Here is a 20,966-nt window from a genome sequence, read left to right on the forward strand (position 1 = left end):
TTGTACTTGAAAAAGTACAACCTGGGTGGGAAGAGATGTCCTTCCTCAACTTCAACAAAGTGAAAAAGAACAGAGGCACAGCCTGAACTGTATGGGGCCTGATAGAATAGTGGGGCGTAGCTTAGCACCAAGTGATAGGAGATGGGACAGCATCATGCATAAACACCAGAGTGAGCATGACAGTTCACTCATGTCATGGGAACAGCAATGTGGAGACACAGCTAAGATCACAGGGATGAAAAGAGATGTAAGACTGGCATATAGTGGATATAGCAGGAAGATCCTAGCTTTCTTGATGGGAGCAGATTGGAGTAATAACTCTTCTGTTACCATTTCTATTATTAGGTGTGCTTCCCTGACTCTTCATATCTGAGTGGGGCCCCGAGAAACTAAGGTTACACAGAATACAAAGCAAAATGCTAAAAATGACTCAACAAAATATAAAGTGCTAGGGAAAGGGAGTGTGTTTCAAAAGAAAAATGGGTAGCATCAGGGAATTCCCTGGTGGTCCAGTGATTAGGACTTGGCACTTTCACTGCTGTGGCCCAGGCTCAATCCTTGGTTGGGGAACAAAGATCTTGCAAGCCGCACGGCGTGGGCAAAAAAAAAAAAAGAAAGAAACAGAAAAAGGGGCAGCATCAGCTTGAAGATCAGGAAAGATTTTATTTACAAAGGTAGTAGCATATGAAGTTGAAAGGATATAAAAGATTTTAAAAAGTGTTTTCTGATCACAATAAATTTGGTTTGATAAATACAGAAAAGAAAAACACAGAGAAAAAAATGAAAATCACAAATTATTATTCTATACTCAGATAAAACCAGCATTAACATTTGAGGGGGGACTTCACTGGTGGTGCAGTAGTTAAGAATCCACCTGCCAATGCAGGGGACACAAGTTCGATCCCTGGTCTGGGAAAATCCCACATGCCACAGAGCAACTAAGCCCTTGCGCCACAACCACTGAGCCTGCGCTCCAGAGCCCATGAGCCACAAATACTGAGCCCATGTGCCTCAACTACTGAAGCCCGCGCGCCTAGAGCCCGTGCTCCGCAACAAGAAGCCACTGCAATGAGAAGCCCGCGCACCGCAACAAAGAGTAGCCCCCGCTCACCGCAACTAGAGAAAGCCCGAGCGCAGCAACGAAGACCCAACACAGCCAAAATTAAATAAATAAAATAAATAAATTAATTTTAAAAATAAATAAATTACATTCCCCTTTAAAAAAAACACATTTGAGGGGTACACCTTTCCTCATTTTATTTATTTATATCTCTATTTATAAATATCTGTAATATCTATAAATATAGATATACAGATATGAAAGTGCATGTGTTTGTGAATATATACATACATATATATATATACATACAGGTATATAGATATACATACATACAATATATACATACAGGTATATAGATATACCTACATACACATACACACACACACACACGCATATTTCAAAACAAAAGTTGTGATTGATAAGGATTCTAACAGGGGAAATGGAAGGTAAGAGAAAGACCAGGCACAGGCAAGGAAAAGAAAGCACAGAGGCAATGGAACCTTCCAGAAAGAGTATGAGCTAAACAGGACTGGATTCAAATCCTGCCTCTGCTTCCATGGAAACATAAGCAAGTTACTTAATCATGCTGAACCTCAGTTTCCTCATGTGTAAAATGGGGATAATAATATTTACTCGATGGAGCTGTTTTAACGATCACTTGAGTACATTAAGTACGTAGCAGTGTGCCCAGAGAATGGGAGGCGCTGAGCGTGTGCTGCTGTTGTACAGAAGGCTGTTTGGGTAGCTGCATGTGGTGCTGCTTGTTTCTGATGTAAGATACTTGCAGGTGAGAGGGAGGCCAGGGACACTCTCTCACTATAGCTCAGGGATCACAAGGATTCCAGACCCCAGCTAAAGGAAAGAGCGAACTGCCCTTAAGCAACAACTCTCCCAATTTCAGGAGAAATCATGATCTGTGCGGGGCACTTAATGCTTAGCCATCTCATGGCCTGTCATTTCCCTCTAATCAGACATACTGTACTAGGCGACAGGCCAAGGTTATGAGGTCACTTTTCCTACAGTTATTTTAATACTCATCATTCTAGAAACTCTTCTGACTCTCATAAAACAAAGTAGCAGAAGGACTTTGATGGCTAGCACTTGTCTGCTGATTCACTGAGTGAACTTGGGTCAGGCACATAATCTTCCTTTTCCGGGTTTTCCAGAAACAGGATAGGCGGGTTCCTGTCCCCGAGCAAAAGCATCAGCACAGGGACGGTAATTCAGGGCCACCAATTTGGGTGAAGTGTCTGTCTGCATAATCCATTTTTCTCTCAGAGTTATAGAAGTAATTGTCCATCCATCTCTGGCAAAGGAGACCATTATCCTGTCCTTACTGAGATATGGATCTCATTTAGATGTCAGCTACGTTTATGAGCTCTCAATTCATTAAGCCATCAAGACAAACAGATGGGGCCTCACAATCAGTGTCACAGCAAAATGACGTGGAGGGCTTGGAGATGTCAACAGAAACCTATTTGCAGTGCCATTGAGTATGGCAGTGCCTTCCATAAGAGGCACCTCATTCTCAGAGAATTAGCAGGCTGTAAAAATAGCCCTAAATCATTGTTGGGAGAGACAGGGTGGGGGGGAAGCAGAGAGGCCATCAGTATCCAAGGCAGTGGGGGAGAGGAGAGGAGGGTTCTGAAAGGGAGACTGTCAATGGTGGGTGATCACGAGAATTAAGAAGCCACAGGAGCCCACAGTCCCTGCCCAGCTACTGCAGCCCCAGTAGCTGAAATGCAGCTAGAGTCCCTGAACTCAGGTACTCACCTCTGCAGAGAGATAGTCTTGAGTCAACAAGTATCTTCCATGTGCAGCACACCATCAGGTGCTGTGGGCGAAAATGTTTAACAGAGGTTCTGATGCCAGGGTGCTTGTAACCCAACGTTCATGCATAACCACGGTACTCTCCATCATACCAAGTACCAGGAGCCAGCTGCAGAGCCCAGGTGGAAAATCGTGTTTATCCTTTCTGGTGGAAAGGGCCGTTCACCTGTGGTGAACAGAAAGCTTTTGCTTCCAGTGATCGATTCTTTCTTTGCGCAATCTAGTCAAATTACCTGTACAAATACAGATTATAAAAATAAGTCAATCTTTTCAGTTATATAGCTTATATAAGATTACAAATTTTCTAATTTTTAAAATCAGTATATAAACTACATAAAACTAAAAGACCAAGACCATCAAGGATTTACCCAATTCTGCTTACTCATTCTCTACTAAAAGGCACATTTAATAAATTATATAGGATATAAAATTATATAAATTTTTTTGTCATTGTATGATTTGCATTACTTTTTTCTTTTTTTTTTAATTTTTATTGGAGTATAGTTGATTTACAATGTCGTGTTAGTTTCAGGTATACATAAAATTACATAAATTTTTAAGACGAGATGGTTGTGTTGTTAATTCCAAATCCAATTATCTCCAAAGCAAGGGAATGAGGCAGGAGGGCTTCAGCTCAGTTAGAGAAGTTCCGTGCCCACCCCCCCAACCAAATAACTAACAGGAAGAACAAAAAGGAATTCTGAGGAGCTTCAGTGAATCCAAGATCCATTTTTTAGTGACAACCGCAGTTTTTTGTTGGAAAATATTATCAGTGAAAACAGTCTTGCATCAATGGTAAAATGATGCAAATGTATTTCCTTATTTAATCTGTTTAAGTGCTTTCCTGTATAAATGATCCTCTGAACATCGCTGGGCCAGTTTGGTCAGAGCACAGTACTATGAGAGGGAAGGCACAGTCTCACCTCTGCCACCAATCTTCAGAAGGCTTGCCCCTTGTCATTCAGTTATCTGCCCACATGTCACTGGCTACATGTGCACAAAAGTAGGAGTAGCATCAAGGATTTACCCAGGTTTCATGTTCAGTTAGTGGGATGGAAAGCAGTTCTACCAACCAAGTCAGGGAATTTAAAGAGAAAGTACAGGATTAGGAGGAAGGGGTGTCCAGAGCAGGGGGAAGGAGAAGAGAGAGATAATTATGTTCAGTTACGGACGTGCTATGGAGTCTGAAATGTTATGATAGCCCTGACCCTAGTCAATTCTCCCTGGAGACTGGACTGTATGGACTATTGCTACTTTAAAGCAGCAGGCCTTGTCAAGGTGGTAGAGGGGTGACACTACAGCATGTAGCAGCCTTCCCTATCCTTAAGACCCAGGATATGCCTTCAATATAAAGAATATAATAAGCTACATACTGAATAGTCTTGTTTTCTGGCAGAGAAATGCTAATAGTCCTTTTCTAATGCATTCAACTTCACTACCAAGTACCTCAAATTCACTCAGCTCTTGAAACATCCTGCTCCAAAACCTTCAAGGGCCACCTAATATAATATTGTCCAAGTTCTTTGATTAGCGTTTAAGGTCCTCCCCAGTAAGCTTAGGCCTACTTTCCATTATTCTCTGACTCTGCTTCAGTCACAGATTTTTGCCTTTTCCCCACTCACTGTCCTCCATGCCAGAGCTACAATCCCATAGTCTACCTCTATTCCTCTGCCCACTGTTTCCTTTTTCTGGAATATTCTTTCAACTTATTTACATGCTAGTCATCCTTCAAAGCCCACTCATTCAAGCCCCTGTCCCAAGAAGCCTTCTTTGAAACTGCTCGCTCACTATGATATCTGCCTGGATTTCCATTCAAAGCACTTATCACAGACTGTTTTTGATAATTTTCTATACCTGTTCCTTTGACCTAATCAGATGATAAATTATTTCAGGGAAGGAACTGAGTCTAATTTCTGAGTCCTGTACAGGGCACAATATACATGTCCAGTATTTGCTGACTGTGACTCTCAACTGTAGTTTGAAAATAGTCATAGATATTACCAATTTTCTCAAAAGTTTTAATATTTGTTTTAGACAAAATTCCACAAAGATCACACAGTATTTTTTTTAAGGATGTCAAAAAACAGATAGTGTAGCTTTAAGCTGAGCCTTAGCCCAAATCTGAGTTTAGAAGCCCATTTCTCTTATAGTGCATATGATCATGTGCGGACAGCTACCTGGAGCATGAGAAGTTACAGAGGCTCCCTAAAGAGGGGAAATTAGCAAAGCTGTCAGAGACTTTTTGTGCTGCCTTCCTATAAATTACAGGTGGATTAATTTAATACATGAGAACCCAAATAATTTTTAAAGTCTTTTGCATCAATATTATACTTTGAAATAACACAAAGTAAGAAGAATGGAATAATATATGTTGTTCATTTGTCACCAATGTCTTATGAAAAATTATTTTGAAAATTTTAATAGTTTAATCAGCTGTCACTGTTGTTTTCTTTTAACATGATACTGAATAAAGTAGCGAACAATCTTTAAAAAAAACTTCTGCACCATCTGATACAGATAGGCATCATCACCATTTACCAAGATTTTTGTTTCTACATATATCATTTCTTAAACAAATACGGCAGGGTCTGCATCTTTCTGCACAATGCATGGCATAAGAATTTTTAAACTAATAGTTAACACTCTACATTTATTTCCCCATTAACCACCACTACTTTTATTCCCCACTTTACAAAGGAAGAAAGTGAAGCCCAAGGTCATGGCTAGTATGTGGCTAAGTTGGGACCAGCACTGGTCTGCCTGACCCCAAATCTCATTCTCTGGAAATTAGCAAATTAGCGAACATTATTTTGATTCATATAAATCCTCTTCAGGAATGAACATGCTGTGGTCACTGCTGCAGTTAGCCTTTGTTTTTCCAGAATCAAAGGACTTGACTTCTACTTTACTTTTTTTTTAATTTAATTAATTAATTAATTAATTAATTTTTGGCTGCGTTGGATCTTCGTTGCTGTGCGCGGGCTTTCTCTAGCTGTGGCGAGCGAGGGCTACTCTTCCTTGTGGTGCCTCGGCTTCTCATTGAGATGGCTTCTTTGTTTTGGAGCACAGGCTCTAGGCGCGTGGGCTTCAACAGCTGTGGCACGCGGGCTCAGTATGTGTGGCGCACGGGCTTAGTTGCTCTGTGGCATGTGGGATCTTCCCAGACCAGGGCTCAAACCCATATCCCCTGCATTGGCAGGAGGATTCTTAACCACTGCGCCACCAGGGAAGCCCTTGCTTTACTTATGCATGACTTTCATATTCAAATCTGTCAAGCTCTTTTATCGCTTTAATTACCCTAAATGAGTTCCTGATCTTCCTACTTCCTTTTTTTTCCAAAAATTTTTTTGGTTGCACTGCCCGGCATGCAGGCATGCAGGATCTTAGCTCCTCGACCAGGGATCGACCCGTACCCCCTGAAATGGAAGCGTGGAGTCCTAACCACTGAACCGCCAAGGAATTGCCCCCTACTTATCTTTTAAGCCCTCCAGCTACTGCAACAGTTGTCACTTCTTTTTTTTTTAATAAATTCATTTATTTTGTTTATTTATTTTATTTTTGGCTGCGTTGGGTCTTCGTTGCGGTGCGCGGGCTTCTCATTGCGGTGGCTTCTCTTGTGGAGCACGGACTCTAGGAGAACGGGCTCAGTAGTTGTGGCTCGCGGGCTCCAGAGCACAGGCTCAGCAGTTATGGCGCACGGGCTTAGTTGCTCTGAGGCATGTGGGATCTTCCCGGACCAGGGCTCAAACCCGTGTCCCCTGCACTGGCAAGCGGATTCTTAACCGCTGTGCCACCAGGGAAGCCCCTGTCACTTCTTTTTTTAACATTATTGAGGCCCTACTGAGCTCAAAGACTGTGTTCAAGGAGATGCCTGCATGAACCAGACAAAATACGTGCCCTCAAGCAGCTGAAAGTACTCCACATGACCAAAGTAAAGGGTTTTTAATTTATCGCCAGGGCTTGGGAGCGGCTCCAGCGCCCCACCGCCGCCGGCGCCCCCGAAGGCAGGAACATGCTCCCTCCTCACCGCAGCACCCCAAGGACCTGCCGCGGTTGAAGCCCCTGATCCGCGGCCCCGCCCGGCCGGCGCTCGGGACACCGCCTTCGCGGTGCTCGCTGCCGCCGCCGCGTCCCAAGAGGAAAAGGGCGAGAGTAATCTCAAGTACCGCCGGGCCAAGGGCCAAGGGTCCTCCAGCGTCCTCAGCGGATCCCCGGTCGCCGACCTCTCACCTCTGACGCGATCGCTACGTGACAGCCGGGTACGCGGAGTCACCGCCCACGCACGTCGCCCCAGCCAATCCGGAGCTCGCTCCGGGCCGCCCGACCCACCGCGTACAGGCCCGCACTCACCCGCCGGCACCGACACTGGCGTACCAGCCACTGGCTTCTGATTGGCTGAGGCCGGCTGTGGGCGAAACCGGGAAAAGCCGGGCAGACTGCTGGTGCGCGAGGTGGGTCAGCAGCTGGTAGGAGCCGGTAGGAACCTGCGACGTCGTGCAGTTGTAAGTGATGCATGCCGGGGTTTTGGGAGCGGGGGACGCCGGGCAGTGGGATGGGAAGAAGTGAGGCCGCGCTGGGCCAGGCTGAGAGCACCTTGGGAGGGTTGGGGATCGCAGGACTGGGAGTGGGGGCGATGCCTGGGCTGAAGGGGGCGAAGTCTGGTTGGCGGGGCTCAGGCCCCACCTCGCGGTGCAGGGGAGGCTGGTGAGGGCGTACGGAGCCTATGAGGGGATGCAGCAAAGGCTTGAGGAGCGAAGCCTCGCGGATGGAGCTGGGGAGGGACGGGGCTGGGGCCGACTTCGGGGAACTCGTAGAGCGGGGTGGGTGAGGAGGGATTGAGAGGGCGGGCGCTCAGGCCATGGAGTCCTGACAAGGTCACAGAAGAGAGAGGGGAGGAAAGTTGAAGGGTTGAGAGGAGGGCGTAAAACCAAACGACCTTCCTGCCATCGGCTTCATCTTCTCCCCGGGCCGCTATTCCGTTCCACGTTTGGCGACCTTCTTCGGCCCTAGGAAGGTTAAGAAGGACCCGGGCATGTATCAAGCATCTCTGCCGTAATTTACATTTCTCCCGAAAAAGTAAACCTGCCAGATTAGAAATTACAAAACATAGCAGGGGATTAGTATTGGGAGCAGCCGAAATGATTCGGCAGGTTTATTCGCCTCTTTTGTTTTACCTGTGCGGGAAGCAGTTATTTCCTTCTTCGGGGTAATCCCTATGGAAGGAATCTCTGCTTTCGGAAGTACCCAGACCGGTTTGGATGAAAAGTTATGATGGATTGAAGCGGTACCAGGCCCCAGCATGATAATCGTATTTGAGTTCTGTATACCAGGGGTTCTCTTGCTTCCCTGTGCACCAGAATCTCTTGAAGGGGTCTTCTTAAGATACAGATTCCTTGGGCCCTGCCCCAGACCATCTGAATCAGAATCTTCCGGGGTGGCGCCTTGCAGCTATTTTAAACAGGCTGACAGGTAACGGATGCAAAATCAAAATTTGAAACCATGGTTGTTAGATAGTAGTTCCAGTGACCAAAATGATGGGCTGTGAAGATCCTTAAGTCTTTTACATCACGTGATGCTGGGCAGCTCCAGTTCCCTTATGCCTCTTCTAGGTTTCCATGCATTTGGAAAGGTCTTCAGTAGTATCTTACCAAGTTTACAGACTACTTCGTGTTTTCCAAACTGGCTTTGAGTATCTGGTTATAGGTGCCTCTTTTTGTACCTGTTCAACTTTCCGACAGAGATCTGGGTCAGCTGCTGCAGGTGGATGAGAAAATTATAATAAAGGAAAATTCAGAAGTGGCGCTAGGGAAAAAGAAAAATCTTCAAATCACACTTGAAATCGTTAGATGAATTAAGTCACTGGGAAAGAAGGTTCCATTTAATTTTAGGCATGACTGACATTTTTTACAATTCAAAGAAAGAGATGTGGGCTCCTGTTAAGGAGTGGATTTTAAATGTTTTTCAGATTAAATACATACCAGCATTATAAGACAGATGATTTGGCAATATATTGTCAATCAAAAGAACCCACAACTGTGTATCAGGAGAGCTGGGTTCTAATCCTACCCTGCCAGAGATGTATTCCTGTTGTTGAGCAGTTCATTTTCCCCTCATAACCTTTTTTTTTTTTTTTTTTTTTTACTTCTGTAAAATAAGCCTATTGGCATGGATTAATAATCTGGGTTTTTACTCTCAAATTATATGATCTGTACTTACCCTGATATTTTAAAAGTGAACCATTTTGTATTTAGGTGGCTATAAATCATGAATACTTGGGAAACTTCTAGGTGGTCATTAGGAAGAGAATTATCAAAATCTTTTACTCAGGGAGTGTTACAGATATATATTATGCTAGATATATAATTTGAACCACAGAGTAACAAATAACTTTGTGATATACTGGACTTCTAATATTCCCCTTTATTTTATCCTGAAATGTGCACACAAGGTGTTCTGGATCAGAGACAGATTATCATTAGTCACTTGAGACATAATGACCACATGGTTCCCTCACACCCTGATTCTTTCCCCACGGACTACTTTCTGAAAGCCAGATCTAATGTCCTGTTCATACAAACTGCTGAAAGGTGATCCGCCTCCCTCCTGAAAGGAAAGAGAAGGGAACTTTTGCACCATTGACCTGTTGGACAGTTAAAGTTATCCAGATGTGAGAGATTAAAGGAAAAACTACCAACTTTCTTGCTTTTAAAGACAATTCCCAAATGACTTCTTAGTTTAGGAATAATTAAGGCAGAGGAAGAAAACATGCTTTTATATATGTAAAAGAAGGTGTTGGTTTTTAAAAGTAGATTGTGGTATATAATGGTTTTGTCTCTTGTGGTTGCAAGGCTCCAAGACCTACTCAGGTTATCATGTGTTCTTTCATAGATACAATATAAGAATTAAAAGAAAAATAAGCACTTATGTACATACAGCTTGACATTTTTATTACTGACTCTACAAATGTGTATAATTGTTAGTTTTCACTAAATTTTCCTAATTACCTGAGAATAATTTTAATTGTTGAAAATATTACTTTACAATTTATTCAACAAACATTTTGTGGTCTACTTTATGTAATAAGCATCATGCCAGGCTATGGTATAGACACAAGCAGGACAGGTGTAACCTCCTGACTTCAAGGAATCTAGTGAGAAAAACAGTTAAACTTGCATTTATAAGAAAGAGTTATTATAGAGAAAGCATCGGGTCCTATGGGACTGCGTAACCAAAGCACTTATCATAAACTGGGAGAGTCAGAGAAGACTTTCCAGAGCAGGTCAGTTAAGGCAAGAAACCGAAAAATGGGAGGTCTTAGCCCAGAAAGAGTACCTGAAGGAAATGAAAAGGGAAGAAACGTTTTAGGCAGAGGAAGTAGCTTGTGCAAAGGCTTGGAGGTTTAGAGAGCATCTGTAAGAAGTTTAATGTGATTAGAATGTGGGGTTGGTGAGGGAGGTTGAAGGAGGATTTGTGATAAAAACAGAAAAGTTTTTGAAACTATTGCCTTTGGGAAGTTTAGATTGGTTATGAAGGAAACTAATAAACATACTGGCCTAAAATAAATAACAGTATTTAATCTTACCATCTAATACATTTATATAGTATCTTGTTGATGGTTTGTTTTGTTTTGTTTTGTTTACTGCACAGCGTAGAGGATCTTAGTTCCCTGGCGGGGGATTGAACTCATGCCCCCTGCAGTGGAAGTGTAGAGACTTAACCACTGGACCGCCAGGGAAGTCACCATTTAGGTAGTATCTTGAAAGCCAATCTCAAATATTTCTCTGAAACTTCCCAAACTTTTTTATCCAAAAGACATCACACTCTAAATTCTCATTGTCTCTGCTGGCAAAGTGATCACACTCTGGCATGTCTATTTTAAAGAATCTAATTTGTGAAACATTATTTCAGTGTTTACATTCTATCTCTTCAAATATATAGTGAGCATCCTGAACCTTGAGCTTGTTGAACCTTGTATATAATAAAAGCTCAGAGAAAGTAAGGGTTTATTCAATTAGCAGGTAATGGAGCACAAAAAAGAAGAGAAAGTCTAGTCCTAATTTCTTCTATCTAGCTGTGTGATACTGTACAACTCATTGGGATTAAGGTTTTCTTCTCTGTCAGATGACAGAATTGGACTCTTCCCAATGAGGATGGGGGCTTGGAGGGACAATCTCACTTTTCAAACTAAGCACTAAGCCTCCCCTCTAGAGTTGGATTTTCTTTGAGGACCTTGACTACTACTAAACCCCTTGAATAGCAGAGTGTTGAATGAGAGCTGTTATTACTGAAGGGAGTGTTAATGCACATGAAAAACCCAGAAGCTAAGGTAAGACTGTATGGGTAATGGCAGTTCACTTTTGAGTTTATTGTAATTGACGTCAATCAGAGTCTTGTGCAGTTATATACTATGTTTGACTCCCTTTTTTATCTATGGGTAAAGTTTATAGTCTGTTCAGCTCAGTCAGAAGGAAGTATGTACATAGTTACTGTGACTAAGGTGAAATTGAATTTGTTATTACTTTATTGTGATGAAATGCCTACTAGCGTCCTGTGTAAAAAAACTGACCAAAAAGGAGAATGGAGCCTTGGTCCCTTTGTGATAGAAATGAATCTTTTTTTCTGCCCTCTAGTTCATATAATCAGGCCAGTATCTTGCCTTTTTTGGTACCACTTAAAGGAATAGTCTTATAAAAGAAGTATGCTTTTAACTGCAGAACCTCATGGAAATTCTATTTCAGGAAGATTCTTCAATCACCATGTCAAGTGACACAGATGTTTCTCTTTCTTCATATGATGAAGGTCAGGGATCTAAACTTATCCGAAAAGCTAGAGAGGCACCATTTGTCCCCATTGGTAAGTTTGAGTTTGATGGTCTAATAAGCTATTGTAAGCTTTAACACAGTAGAAGTGTGGTAAACTTGTTTGGTTCATCAAGAATTTCCTGAAAGCATTTATTTTTGAATATTTTTTCATATCTTGAAATATGCTTAGATTGGTATGATGTAGCTCTTATTATAAAAATTCTTCTCTGTGTAGTCAGACTTCTTGTTTTAGTGACTTATTTCAGTGAATGTGTTGGGACCTCAAGACTACCATCAGTCTCAATGATTTGCTGGAAGGACTCACAAGACTAAGAGTTGTTATACTCACAGTTGTGGTTCATTACAGTCTCTACTATATTAACTGATTGCCTTTGGGGATGGAAGTAAGACAGAGAAGAGTTCCCCTGGCACTCTTAAAGGAATTTATTTACTGGCTTCACAAGCCCACATTTTAAAGATGATCTTAACTTTCTGGATCTGCTACTGTTTGCTTCCAGTTGTGGATTTTTAGTTCTGAGGGGGGAAAATTAAAAATTCAGTTTGTATGTTAGCTGGTTAATGGTCTCCTAAACCATCCTTATAAAAAAAAAATAGAACGTTGATTGATGACAAAATCATCTTGATTCCCTGCCCGCATGCATCTGACATACTTGTGACTGTCTGTTTTACAGGAATGGCAGGTTTTGCAGCAATCGTTGCATATGGATTATATAAACTGAAGAGCAGGGGCAATACTAAAATGTCTGTTCACCTGATCCACATGCGCGTGGCAGCCCAAGGCTTTGTTGTGGGAGCAATGACTCTTGGTAGGTTCCTACAGGACATTTCAAATTTGTGGCTCCCCATTAATGGATTTCTTTGTAAATAAAACAAGGTAGATACTTTTAGCTGACTTTGAAGCAGTTTGCAAATATCACTTACATTCATTTTCACATAAAAACTGAATTAATAGAAATAGTTCAAGTAGTGACATAGTTTTACTGTCTACGATATAATCTTACTAAGGTTTTAAAGAAAGAAAGAAAAGATAGTACTGCCCATCACTGAGTTTATAATTTCTTTGAAGAGTCTAGATATGCAAATAGGGTTGGTAATAAGATCCATCATCTGGGAGAGACATGATTGCTGTTTTATTGAGTTTTTGAAGGTGGAAAAGATATTACATGCTTTTATAGGCTTTATAATTAATTGACTTTATCTGGTATTATATAGCAAGAGTAACTCCTTTTAAGGTTGCCAGATAAATATTGATATTTTAACAGTCTGAGCTAGTCACACTGGCCTTGAGATACTTGGGAACTTGTGTAAAAAGAATTTTAGAAATTTGAATTGTTTAAGAAAGCAAGAATGTAAGCAGCCTGGTGCCTGGTTCCCCTTGTAAATATTGTATGCTAGCAAGGGTGCTACTTTTAGCTATTTTATGAACTGTTTTTAACTTTTTAACACTGAAGAAAATATTTAAATGCTTAACTAGCATTCTTTTTCTTTAGGTATGGGCTATTCCATGTATCAAGAATTCTGGGCAAAACCAAAACCTTAGAAGAGGAGATGCTGTCTTGGTCTCCGTGGTGCTTGCTTTAGTTAGACATCTCATATTGAGGTTATATGTTTATGTTGAAAATAAATTCTGTGGGTCAGACAATAACTTTGTAATTTGAATATTGGCTTCCTTTCTTGCAGGCTTGATTTGCCTGGTGACTAGTTCACTAGCTAAGTCATTCAGGGGAGTCAGATGAGCACAAAAACATGTCACTTTTAAATGCACTCGATATTGGTACAGTGTCCACCTTCTTAAACTCTTCTGATAAAATTAGTTGTAAAGAGGACAACATGCCAAACCTGAAAATGCTCCCAGTTGCTGCAGAATATCATACGCTTTTGATGTAATGTAGGAATCCTATTTACCCCAGTTAATTTAACTCTTTCTGACTGCCTTGTGGACTGAGTACTGTTTTTAAGGTCTGGCTGGCTCTTGAAGAACCCTTTCAGAACAGTGCACGGAATACAACATTATAAACCTCCCAGCAACTATGTGTGTGTTTTTAAACCAAACCTAAAGAGCTGGTAACAGCTGCTTTGAAGTAGTATCTGTTTCAGAATCATAGTTGTAAACATGAGAATAACTTAACTGTAGATCCCCGTTTAGCTGTTTTGTAATTGCAGAACTATAGTTTGCTGCTGTTATATTAGAATAATTTTTAAATGGCATTTTGAAATAGAAGTGTGTATTTTAAGTGCTAATGCAAAGGTAAATGAAAAATACTTTTTAAATGTGTGCAGTCTGTTTATTTCCTCTGAAAGAATCATAAATGTTAAACTAAATAAATCGCCTGTAATGGAAGAGATTTATGAGCAAGCTGGTTTGGTCAGACATTATACAAACTTTGGTATACTACAGAATGCTTTGTTGTACTTGTGAAATTCTCTTGTCTAACCTGAATTTACCTTCCATGGTGATAACATGGTAAATGTAATGTTATTAAAGTAAGTGAACACATCAAATGTCTTGTATTTATTTCAATTTGGAAAAAACTATCATTCTTCAAAGTAGCACAAGTAGTTCCAAGAAAAGAGGGAGAACATTTTATGCCTTTTGTAGGAGCCATAGTTAAAGACTATTTAACGAACAGGAATAATAGCTAACGTTTATTGAGCATTTACTGCGTGCCACACACTGCTCTAAGCACTTTTCATGTAAAATGTCATTTAAGTTTCCTAACAACCCTAAGAAGTAGGAGCTATAATCCTCATTTCATGGAGGAGGAGACTGAGGTATGAATAGTTTTAAGTAATTAACCCAAGGTCACATAAGCTAGAGAAGGTTGTAGGTTTGGGACTGGAACCTGGGCAGTCAAGCAGTAGATGCCAACAGAGACTTGAAATGTTGGCCTTTGTGAAGTTAATGCTGCGTGGCAGTGGTTACCATAAATTAGTACTGTTAGACAAGAGGGTACGGCATGGTCTTGGCTCACTGCTCCACTGACTATATAACCTGGACCAACCAAGGTTTTCTCAGTTTTCTGCTAGTTAGAAATGAGAGACTGGACTATGTAATTTCTATAGTCCTATCTAGTTTATAGATCATTACATGGGTCTATGGGAAATGTGCTTTAAAAATATAAGCTATTACAAGGAACTCTTCTCAGCCTCCAGTAGACATTATAGGAGTTGCTTGTAGCCAGTCCTAACAATTATTTCATGAAGGATAAGCCTATAGAAGAACAAATTTGTGAACAAGTTTCAGAAACTTTCTAATGGATGAGTACATTATTGATTTTGTTAAATAAATACTAATTGAGAGAAGCTGATCTAGACAAATGCCAGAGGATAGAAGAACAGGAGCAAAATGTTGAGACTGTAGTGAGCATATTAAGTGATCAGGAGACAATAAGTAAGGGTGCTTGCCTGAAGAAGACAGTGGTAAATTAGGGTGGATGAATAGGCTGGCATCAGATTATGGAAGTTCTTAAAAGTGGCTCAAGTGGATGTAACACTACTTTTTACTGAGTCAGACCTGGGTTCATGGTTTTGCCACTTAGGAGCCGAGCAGCCATGGTTTCCTCATCTGTAAAGTGGGGACAATGTCAGTGGCCTAGGGTTGCTGGGAAGATAAAATGCAATGGTGAACATAACAGGGCTTAGCACAGCACCTGATGCATTAGTAATCTCTGAATGGCTGCTGTTACCATTGTTACTGTTAGGCTTGGGAATGTGGCAGCACAGAAGGTGTGTGGGCCCTCCACTCACAACTTACAGTCTAGCGCAGAAGGCTGGCATTAGATCAGTGATTTCAAAAACCATGATAAATACTAGGTACAGGATGCAGCAGACTGGGGGACCTAACCCAGGGCTGGAGTCAGAGAAGGTATCCCCAAGGAAGTGGTGTTCTAACTTAAGATGATTTTTCGTCTTAAGTTAGAACATCACCTTAAGACACTGATGAAAGAAATTAAAGATGATACAAACATGGAGAGATATACCATGTTCTTGGATTGGAATAATCAACATTGTGAAAATGACTATACCACCCAAAGCAATCTACAGATTCAATGCAATCCCTATCGAATTACCAATGGCAGTTTTTACAGAACTAGAACAAAAAATCTTAAAATTTGTATGGAGACACAAAAGACCCCGAATAGCCAAAGCAGTCTCGAGGGAAAAAAATGGAGCTGGAAGAATCAGACTCCCTGACTTCAGACTATACTACAAAGCTACAGTAATCAAGACAATATGGTACTGGCACAAAAACAGAAATACAGATCAGTGGAACAGGATAGAAAGCCCAGAGACAAACCCAGGCACCTATGGTCAACTAATCTATGAAAAAGGAGGCAAGGATATACAATGGAGAAGACAGTCTCTTTAATAAGTGGTGCTGGGAAGGCTGGACAGCTACATGTAAAAGAATGAAATTAGAACACTCCCTAACACCATACACAAAAATAAACTCAAAATGGATTAGAAACCTAAATGTAAGACCGGACACTATAAAACTGTTAGAGGAAAACATAGGAAGAACACTCTTTGCCATAAATCACAGCAAGATCTTTTATGATCCACCTCCTAGAGTAATGGAAATAACAAAAATAAACAAATGGGACCTAATGAAACTTCAAAGCTTTTGCACAGCAAAGGAAACTACAACCAAAACGAAAAGAGAACCCTCAGAATGGGAGAAAATGTTTGCAAATGAATCAATGGACAAAGGATTAATCTCCAAAATATATAAACAGCTCATGCAGCTCAATATTAAAAAAAGAAACAACCCAATCTAAAACTGGGCAGAAGACCTAAATAGACATTTCTCCAAAGAAGACAAACAGATGGTGAAGAAGCACATGAAAAGCTGCTCAACATCACTAATTATTAGAGAAATGCAAATCAAAACTACAATGAGGTATCACCTCACACCAGTTAGAATGGGCATCAGAAAATCTACAAACAACAAATGCTGGAGAGGGTGTGGAGAAAAGGGAACCCTCTTGCACTGTTGGTGGGAATGTAAATTGATACAGCCACTATGGAGAACAGTATGGAGGTTCCTTAAAAAACTAAGAATTACCATATGATCCAGCAGTCCCACTACTGGGCATATACCCAGAGAAAACTATAATTCAAAAAAACACATGCATCCCAATGTTCATTGCAGCACTATTTACAATAGCCAGGACATGGAAGCAACCTAAATGCCCATCGACAGACGAATGGATAAAGAAGATGTGGTACATATACACAATGGAATATTAGCCATAAAAAGGAACGAAATTAGGTCATTTGTAGAGACATGGATGGATCTAGAGGCTGTCATACAGAGTGAATTAAGTCAGAAAGAGAAAAACAAATATCGTATATTAAGGCATATATGTGGAACCTAGAAAAATGGTACAGATGAACCGGTTTGCAGAGCAGAAACCAAGACACAGATGTAGAGAACAAACGTATGGACACCAAGGGGGGAAAGCGGCTGGGGGTGATGGGATGAATTGGGAGATTGGGATTGACATGTATACACTAACATGTATAAAATGGATAACTAATAAGAACCTGATGTATAAAAAATAAATAAAATTCAAAACTTCAAAATAAAAAAAGTAAGTAGGTTTTTGTATTTTTATATTCAGGATCCTGCTATTCCGGGCAAAAAGTTATCAGCCTATTTCTAGTTAACGAGCAATAGTGACATCTGGTGGTGACAGCTGGAATTTGACTCCACACAGAAATCCCCAAAGTAGCCTCTGCTTCTGTACCACGGAGTCAGAACTTTGGAGTAGAGGACTGGTCATGCAGACCACGCCTCTTGCCTCACCGATGAGGAAACACTGCTCAGAGTTTCAGGAACTTGAAATTTAGGCTCTACCCCCATTAAATTTACAGCCCATCAAAACAAAGGCCAGAACAAAGCTGAATGAACAAAGTATTTTAAAGTTCTCATGTGTCAAATAGTGGAACTGCCAATTATTTATATACCTAATCCTGTTTGAAAGCTCTTCAAATTGAACGGGAAGTTGGAGAAAGGAAACCAAACATGCACCAACCATGACTTGATTGCCACTTTCTTAGTGAGTGACTTACCTGCTGTAAGTTCATGTAAGAGCCACTACTACTCATGTGTCCTGGCTTTATTCTTAGATAAAGAGAGCTTACTTTCCCCTTAGTCACTGAAATGGGGCAAAATAATTTGTTTTTAGCAAGACAAAAGTTAGGAAATTTTCTCCTAAATTCAGCAGTGATAAATAGTTCCAGAGTGGAGGCCAGCATCCAGTTGGTCCCCGCACAGGAACCCAGGAACAGGTCCCCTCTGTAGTATCCTGAGCTGCTTATAACATTGGTGTTAGGTCTTTTTCCTGTCCCCAGTGTAACTCTGAAGTGTCACACAGAGTAACTAAAAGTTTACAACGTGAGGTAGAAATGCCATCATCGTACCTTTCAGCTAGAGCCCTATGACCTAAACTCAGCTTATCTGCAGCTATACTTACTGCCTTCCCTACTGGTGCTCCTGAGATCACCCGTTCCTGTCAGGGACCTCCATCTCACACTGTCACACCCTGGGCTCAAACTCAGAAGTGTCTTTCCTTCCTCCTGTTCATTTATCACTATAAAGCCAGTCACCAAGTTCTGCCATTTTTCATAAGCAGAGTCCTTCATCACTCGGATTTGTTCTTTTCTTTTCCTTGTTGCCTAGGCGCTTCATCTCCTGTCCTGCCACCTAGCTCCAGCAGAGCCACTGATGCAAAAGCCCTGTGCTCACCACTGCCCCTGACACCTCTGCTTGGACTCTAGTCCTTTCCTGAATGCTCCCCCTTCCTGACAATTCAGTGCACTCCTTAAAGACCCAACCCAATTCTACTTTTGGTAAACTCTGAACCCTCCCAGGCCATGGTGAACTTTACCTTTTTACAAATCTTGCTATATTTGAGTTTAAAACACAATGCGTGTTCCACTATGGTAACACTTTGTATAGTGCTTTGCTGTACATAAAGTGCTTTACTACTCTTTAAAGTCCCTCACAAAAAATGAAGTATGTATTATCCTGACTTTTTCCATATGGAAAGCTGTAATTTACTCAAGTCCACACAACTGAAAAGTGAGAGAGCTGGGACCCAAATCCAGAACTTGAGACCCCTGGTCTCATGGGAAGACTCCATGATGGAACAGAAGGCAGGTACATAAAATAATGCCTGTCCAAGAAATACTTGTTCTTCCCTTCCCTTCATTTCCACCTTCCACTGCACACACATGCACACTTACTCCCCACTGAGGTCCCAAACCCAATACTTTTTTCCAATATACCGTAGCTGCTTTATCCTCAGGTGTTTTCATATATAAAAATCCTCAGTCAGTATTTGTTTTGGTCTTTATATAAGAAGGAAGCTGAGTGGAAGCAACTAGAGATTATCATACTAAGTAAAGTCAGAAAGAGAAAGACAAATACCATATGATATCACTTATATGTGGAATCTAAGATATGACACAAATGAACCTATGAAACAGAGACAGACTCACAGAGAGAACAGACTGGTGGTTGCCAAGGAGAAGGGGTTTGAGGGAGGGATAGAGTGGGAGGTTGGGGTCAGCAGATGTAAACCTTTGTATATAGAATGGATAAACAAGGTCATATTGTATAGCACAGAGAACTATATGCAATATCCTACGATAAACCATAATGGAAAAGAATATTTAAAGAAATGTATATATAAATGAATCACTTTTCTGTACAGCAGTAATTAACAGAACATTGTAAATCAACTATACTTCAACTAAAAAAAAAAAAAGGAAGCTGCGGAGATTCCCACATAAGATTCCACTTACTGTGGAATAAGATAAGATTCCACTTACTGTGGAGGCAGTAAATTAAAAACTAGTAAGTACACAAGGCATTGGAGACCTAATCACCAGGGGAGAAACCAGGTATCACTGAGACAAGATGACTTTCATCCAAGTGTTTTGAAAGACGATGATGTGAACCAAGAGTGAAACTGAGAAATCTGGGGGGGGAAATAGAAAATATATTACAAATCCATTATGCTTGGAGGAGAGCCACGGTAGATCTCAGCCATCAGAGAGGTCCCTTGGAACTAAGGACTAATGAATCTTGGCAGAACATTGAGTCTTCTAATAAAGTCAACATATGATGAATGACATCACCATATATACAAACACATCTTAGACAAAATTGCTCCATGGATAAAATAGGACTTGACTATAGCCAAAATGGTATTAAGTTAAAAGGCAGAGTGTGCGGGGAGCAGGGGACTCTGAGAGGCTGGCAGCCAAAAAAGAAACCCCAAATTCATGGGGAGATGAAGAGGCAGAACTGGCAGTGTGTATCCAGCACCTTTTAGCGAGAAGGAACTTGAACCTGGAGACCATGGACAATTTTTATCTATGGGTGCTTCTGACGGTGAAGTAGAATGTTTAATAAGGCTTAACCCTGGGTCAGAAATATTTCAACGCAGTTGGCTTCTGTTTGCTCTGAATCGCTAACAGTATCTTTCTGATGACTCTTGGCTTCATGGGTGTCTGATTCTGGGAAAGGAGCAGCTCTGGATATGGGTGACAAATCCTCTAGTGTAAACTAGTGCCTCAGTGTTCTTGTTTACACGTTAATCACTTAATACCATGGCTGGCATAAGTCTGGTCCCAAGAGACACTCCTGGTTTAATGACCAAATTAGATGTTGGACCTGCAAAGCTGAGGTCCATTAAGAGGAGAGCCCTGAAATGGGGAGAGCCAAATGGAGCCTTGGTTTTAAGCTGCAGCAAAGCTTACTTCCATTCTGAGGCAAAACAGCTAAGTCTGTATAACGCATGACAGCTGAAGAGCATTTCAGTTTACAAAGCACTTTCGTGACCTATTTGTTATCACAGGAATAAATTTACTATTGCTATTTTAAGAAGAAAGTTGGGACTTGGGACTTGACTAATGTCAGAGAGCTAAAGCCTAGGTATTCTTACTTCTGACAGACTTTAGTCAATTCAATTTTGCTTCTCATAGTAAGAGGAGAATCACTAACTGCTTATGTTATATTTACTTATCTGTGGGAGAGAAAATATTATTTCAGTGAAGGGAAATCTATTTGGTGATCTTATCATCTAAAAAAAGATAAAGATCCCAGTTTAAAGTTGGAGCTACATTGAACTGTGGGAAGGACGTAATTTAGCGATTAGGAAAAAGAGCATTTAGACCCAAACAAATATGCTCAACTGATTTAAAAAAATTTTTTACTATAAAACATACATAGCAATTTACTA

General features: G+C 40.9%; 2 protein-coding genes and 1 long non-coding RNA gene across 5 annotated transcripts in view; 1 reads left to right on the top strand and 2 right to left on the bottom strand.

The window, feature by feature from the left end:
• Window positions 1-7,341, bottom strand: part of ACKR2 (atypical chemokine receptor 2) — a 51,688-nt gene extending 44,347 nt beyond the window's left edge. Inside the window, exons 1-2 of one of the 2 annotated variants that reach the window (XM_079933924.1) lie at window positions 7,241-7,341; window positions 2,834-3,123 (exon numbers count right to left, since the gene is read on the bottom strand). In XM_079933924.1, coding sequence (XP_079790050.1) covers window positions 2,834-2,888 — 55 coding nt within the window. In that variant the 5' untranslated portion in view covers window positions 2,889-3,123; window positions 7,241-7,341. Of the gene's footprint in view, window positions 1-2,833; window positions 3,124-7,240 lie in introns of those variants that run through there. The other variant, XR_013830155.1, reaches the window with a different exon arrangement.
• Window positions 7,226-14,572, top strand: HIGD1A (HIG1 hypoxia inducible domain family member 1A). 2 transcript variants are annotated; one of them, XM_079933934.1, is made up of 4 exons: window positions 7,226-7,392; window positions 11,629-11,743; window positions 12,384-12,518; window positions 13,203-14,570. In XM_079933934.1, exons 2-4 carry the CDS (start codon window positions 11,647-11,649, stop codon window positions 13,250-13,252), a joined length of 282 nt encoding a protein of 93 aa, XP_079790060.1. In that variant the 5' UTR covers window positions 7,226-7,392; window positions 11,629-11,646; the 3' UTR covers window positions 13,253-14,570. The 2 variants fall into 2 exon arrangements, with proteins under 2 accessions (XP_079790060.1, XP_079790059.1); XM_079933933.1 differs by lacking the exon at window positions 7,226-7,392 and having other exon boundaries at window positions 10,101-11,743; window positions 13,203-14,572.
• The window catches only part of LOC307192687, a 35,928-nt gene continuing 22,726 nt past the window's right edge, over window positions 7,765-20,966 (bottom strand). Inside the window, exon 4 of the long non-coding RNA XR_013830157.1 lies at window positions 7,765-8,644. This is a non-coding gene — a long non-coding RNA (uncharacterized lncRNA). The remainder of the gene's footprint in view (window positions 8,645-20,966) is intronic.

Source organism: Stenella coeruleoalba (genome assembly GCF_951394435.1).
Source record: "Stenella coeruleoalba genome assembly, chromosome: 10".
In the NCBI taxonomy this organism is placed as follows: Eukaryota; Metazoa; Chordata; class Mammalia; order Artiodactyla; family Delphinidae; genus Stenella; species Stenella coeruleoalba.

Bases quoted from the DNA above. Each gene is read 5' to 3' on its own strand.
- HIGD1A (XM_079933933.1), top strand. From the start codon at position 11,611: ATGGAAATTCTATTTCAGGAAGATTCTTCAATCACCATGTCAAGTGAC. The intron at 11,744-12,383 runs GTAAGTTTGAGT...TCTGTTTTACAG, and splicing joins GGCACCATTTGTCCCCATTG to GAATGGCAGGTTTTGCAGCA. The intron at 12,519-13,202 runs GTAGGTTCCTAC...CTTTTTCTTTAG, and splicing joins TGTGGGAGCAATGACTCTTG to GTATGGGCTATTCCATGTAT.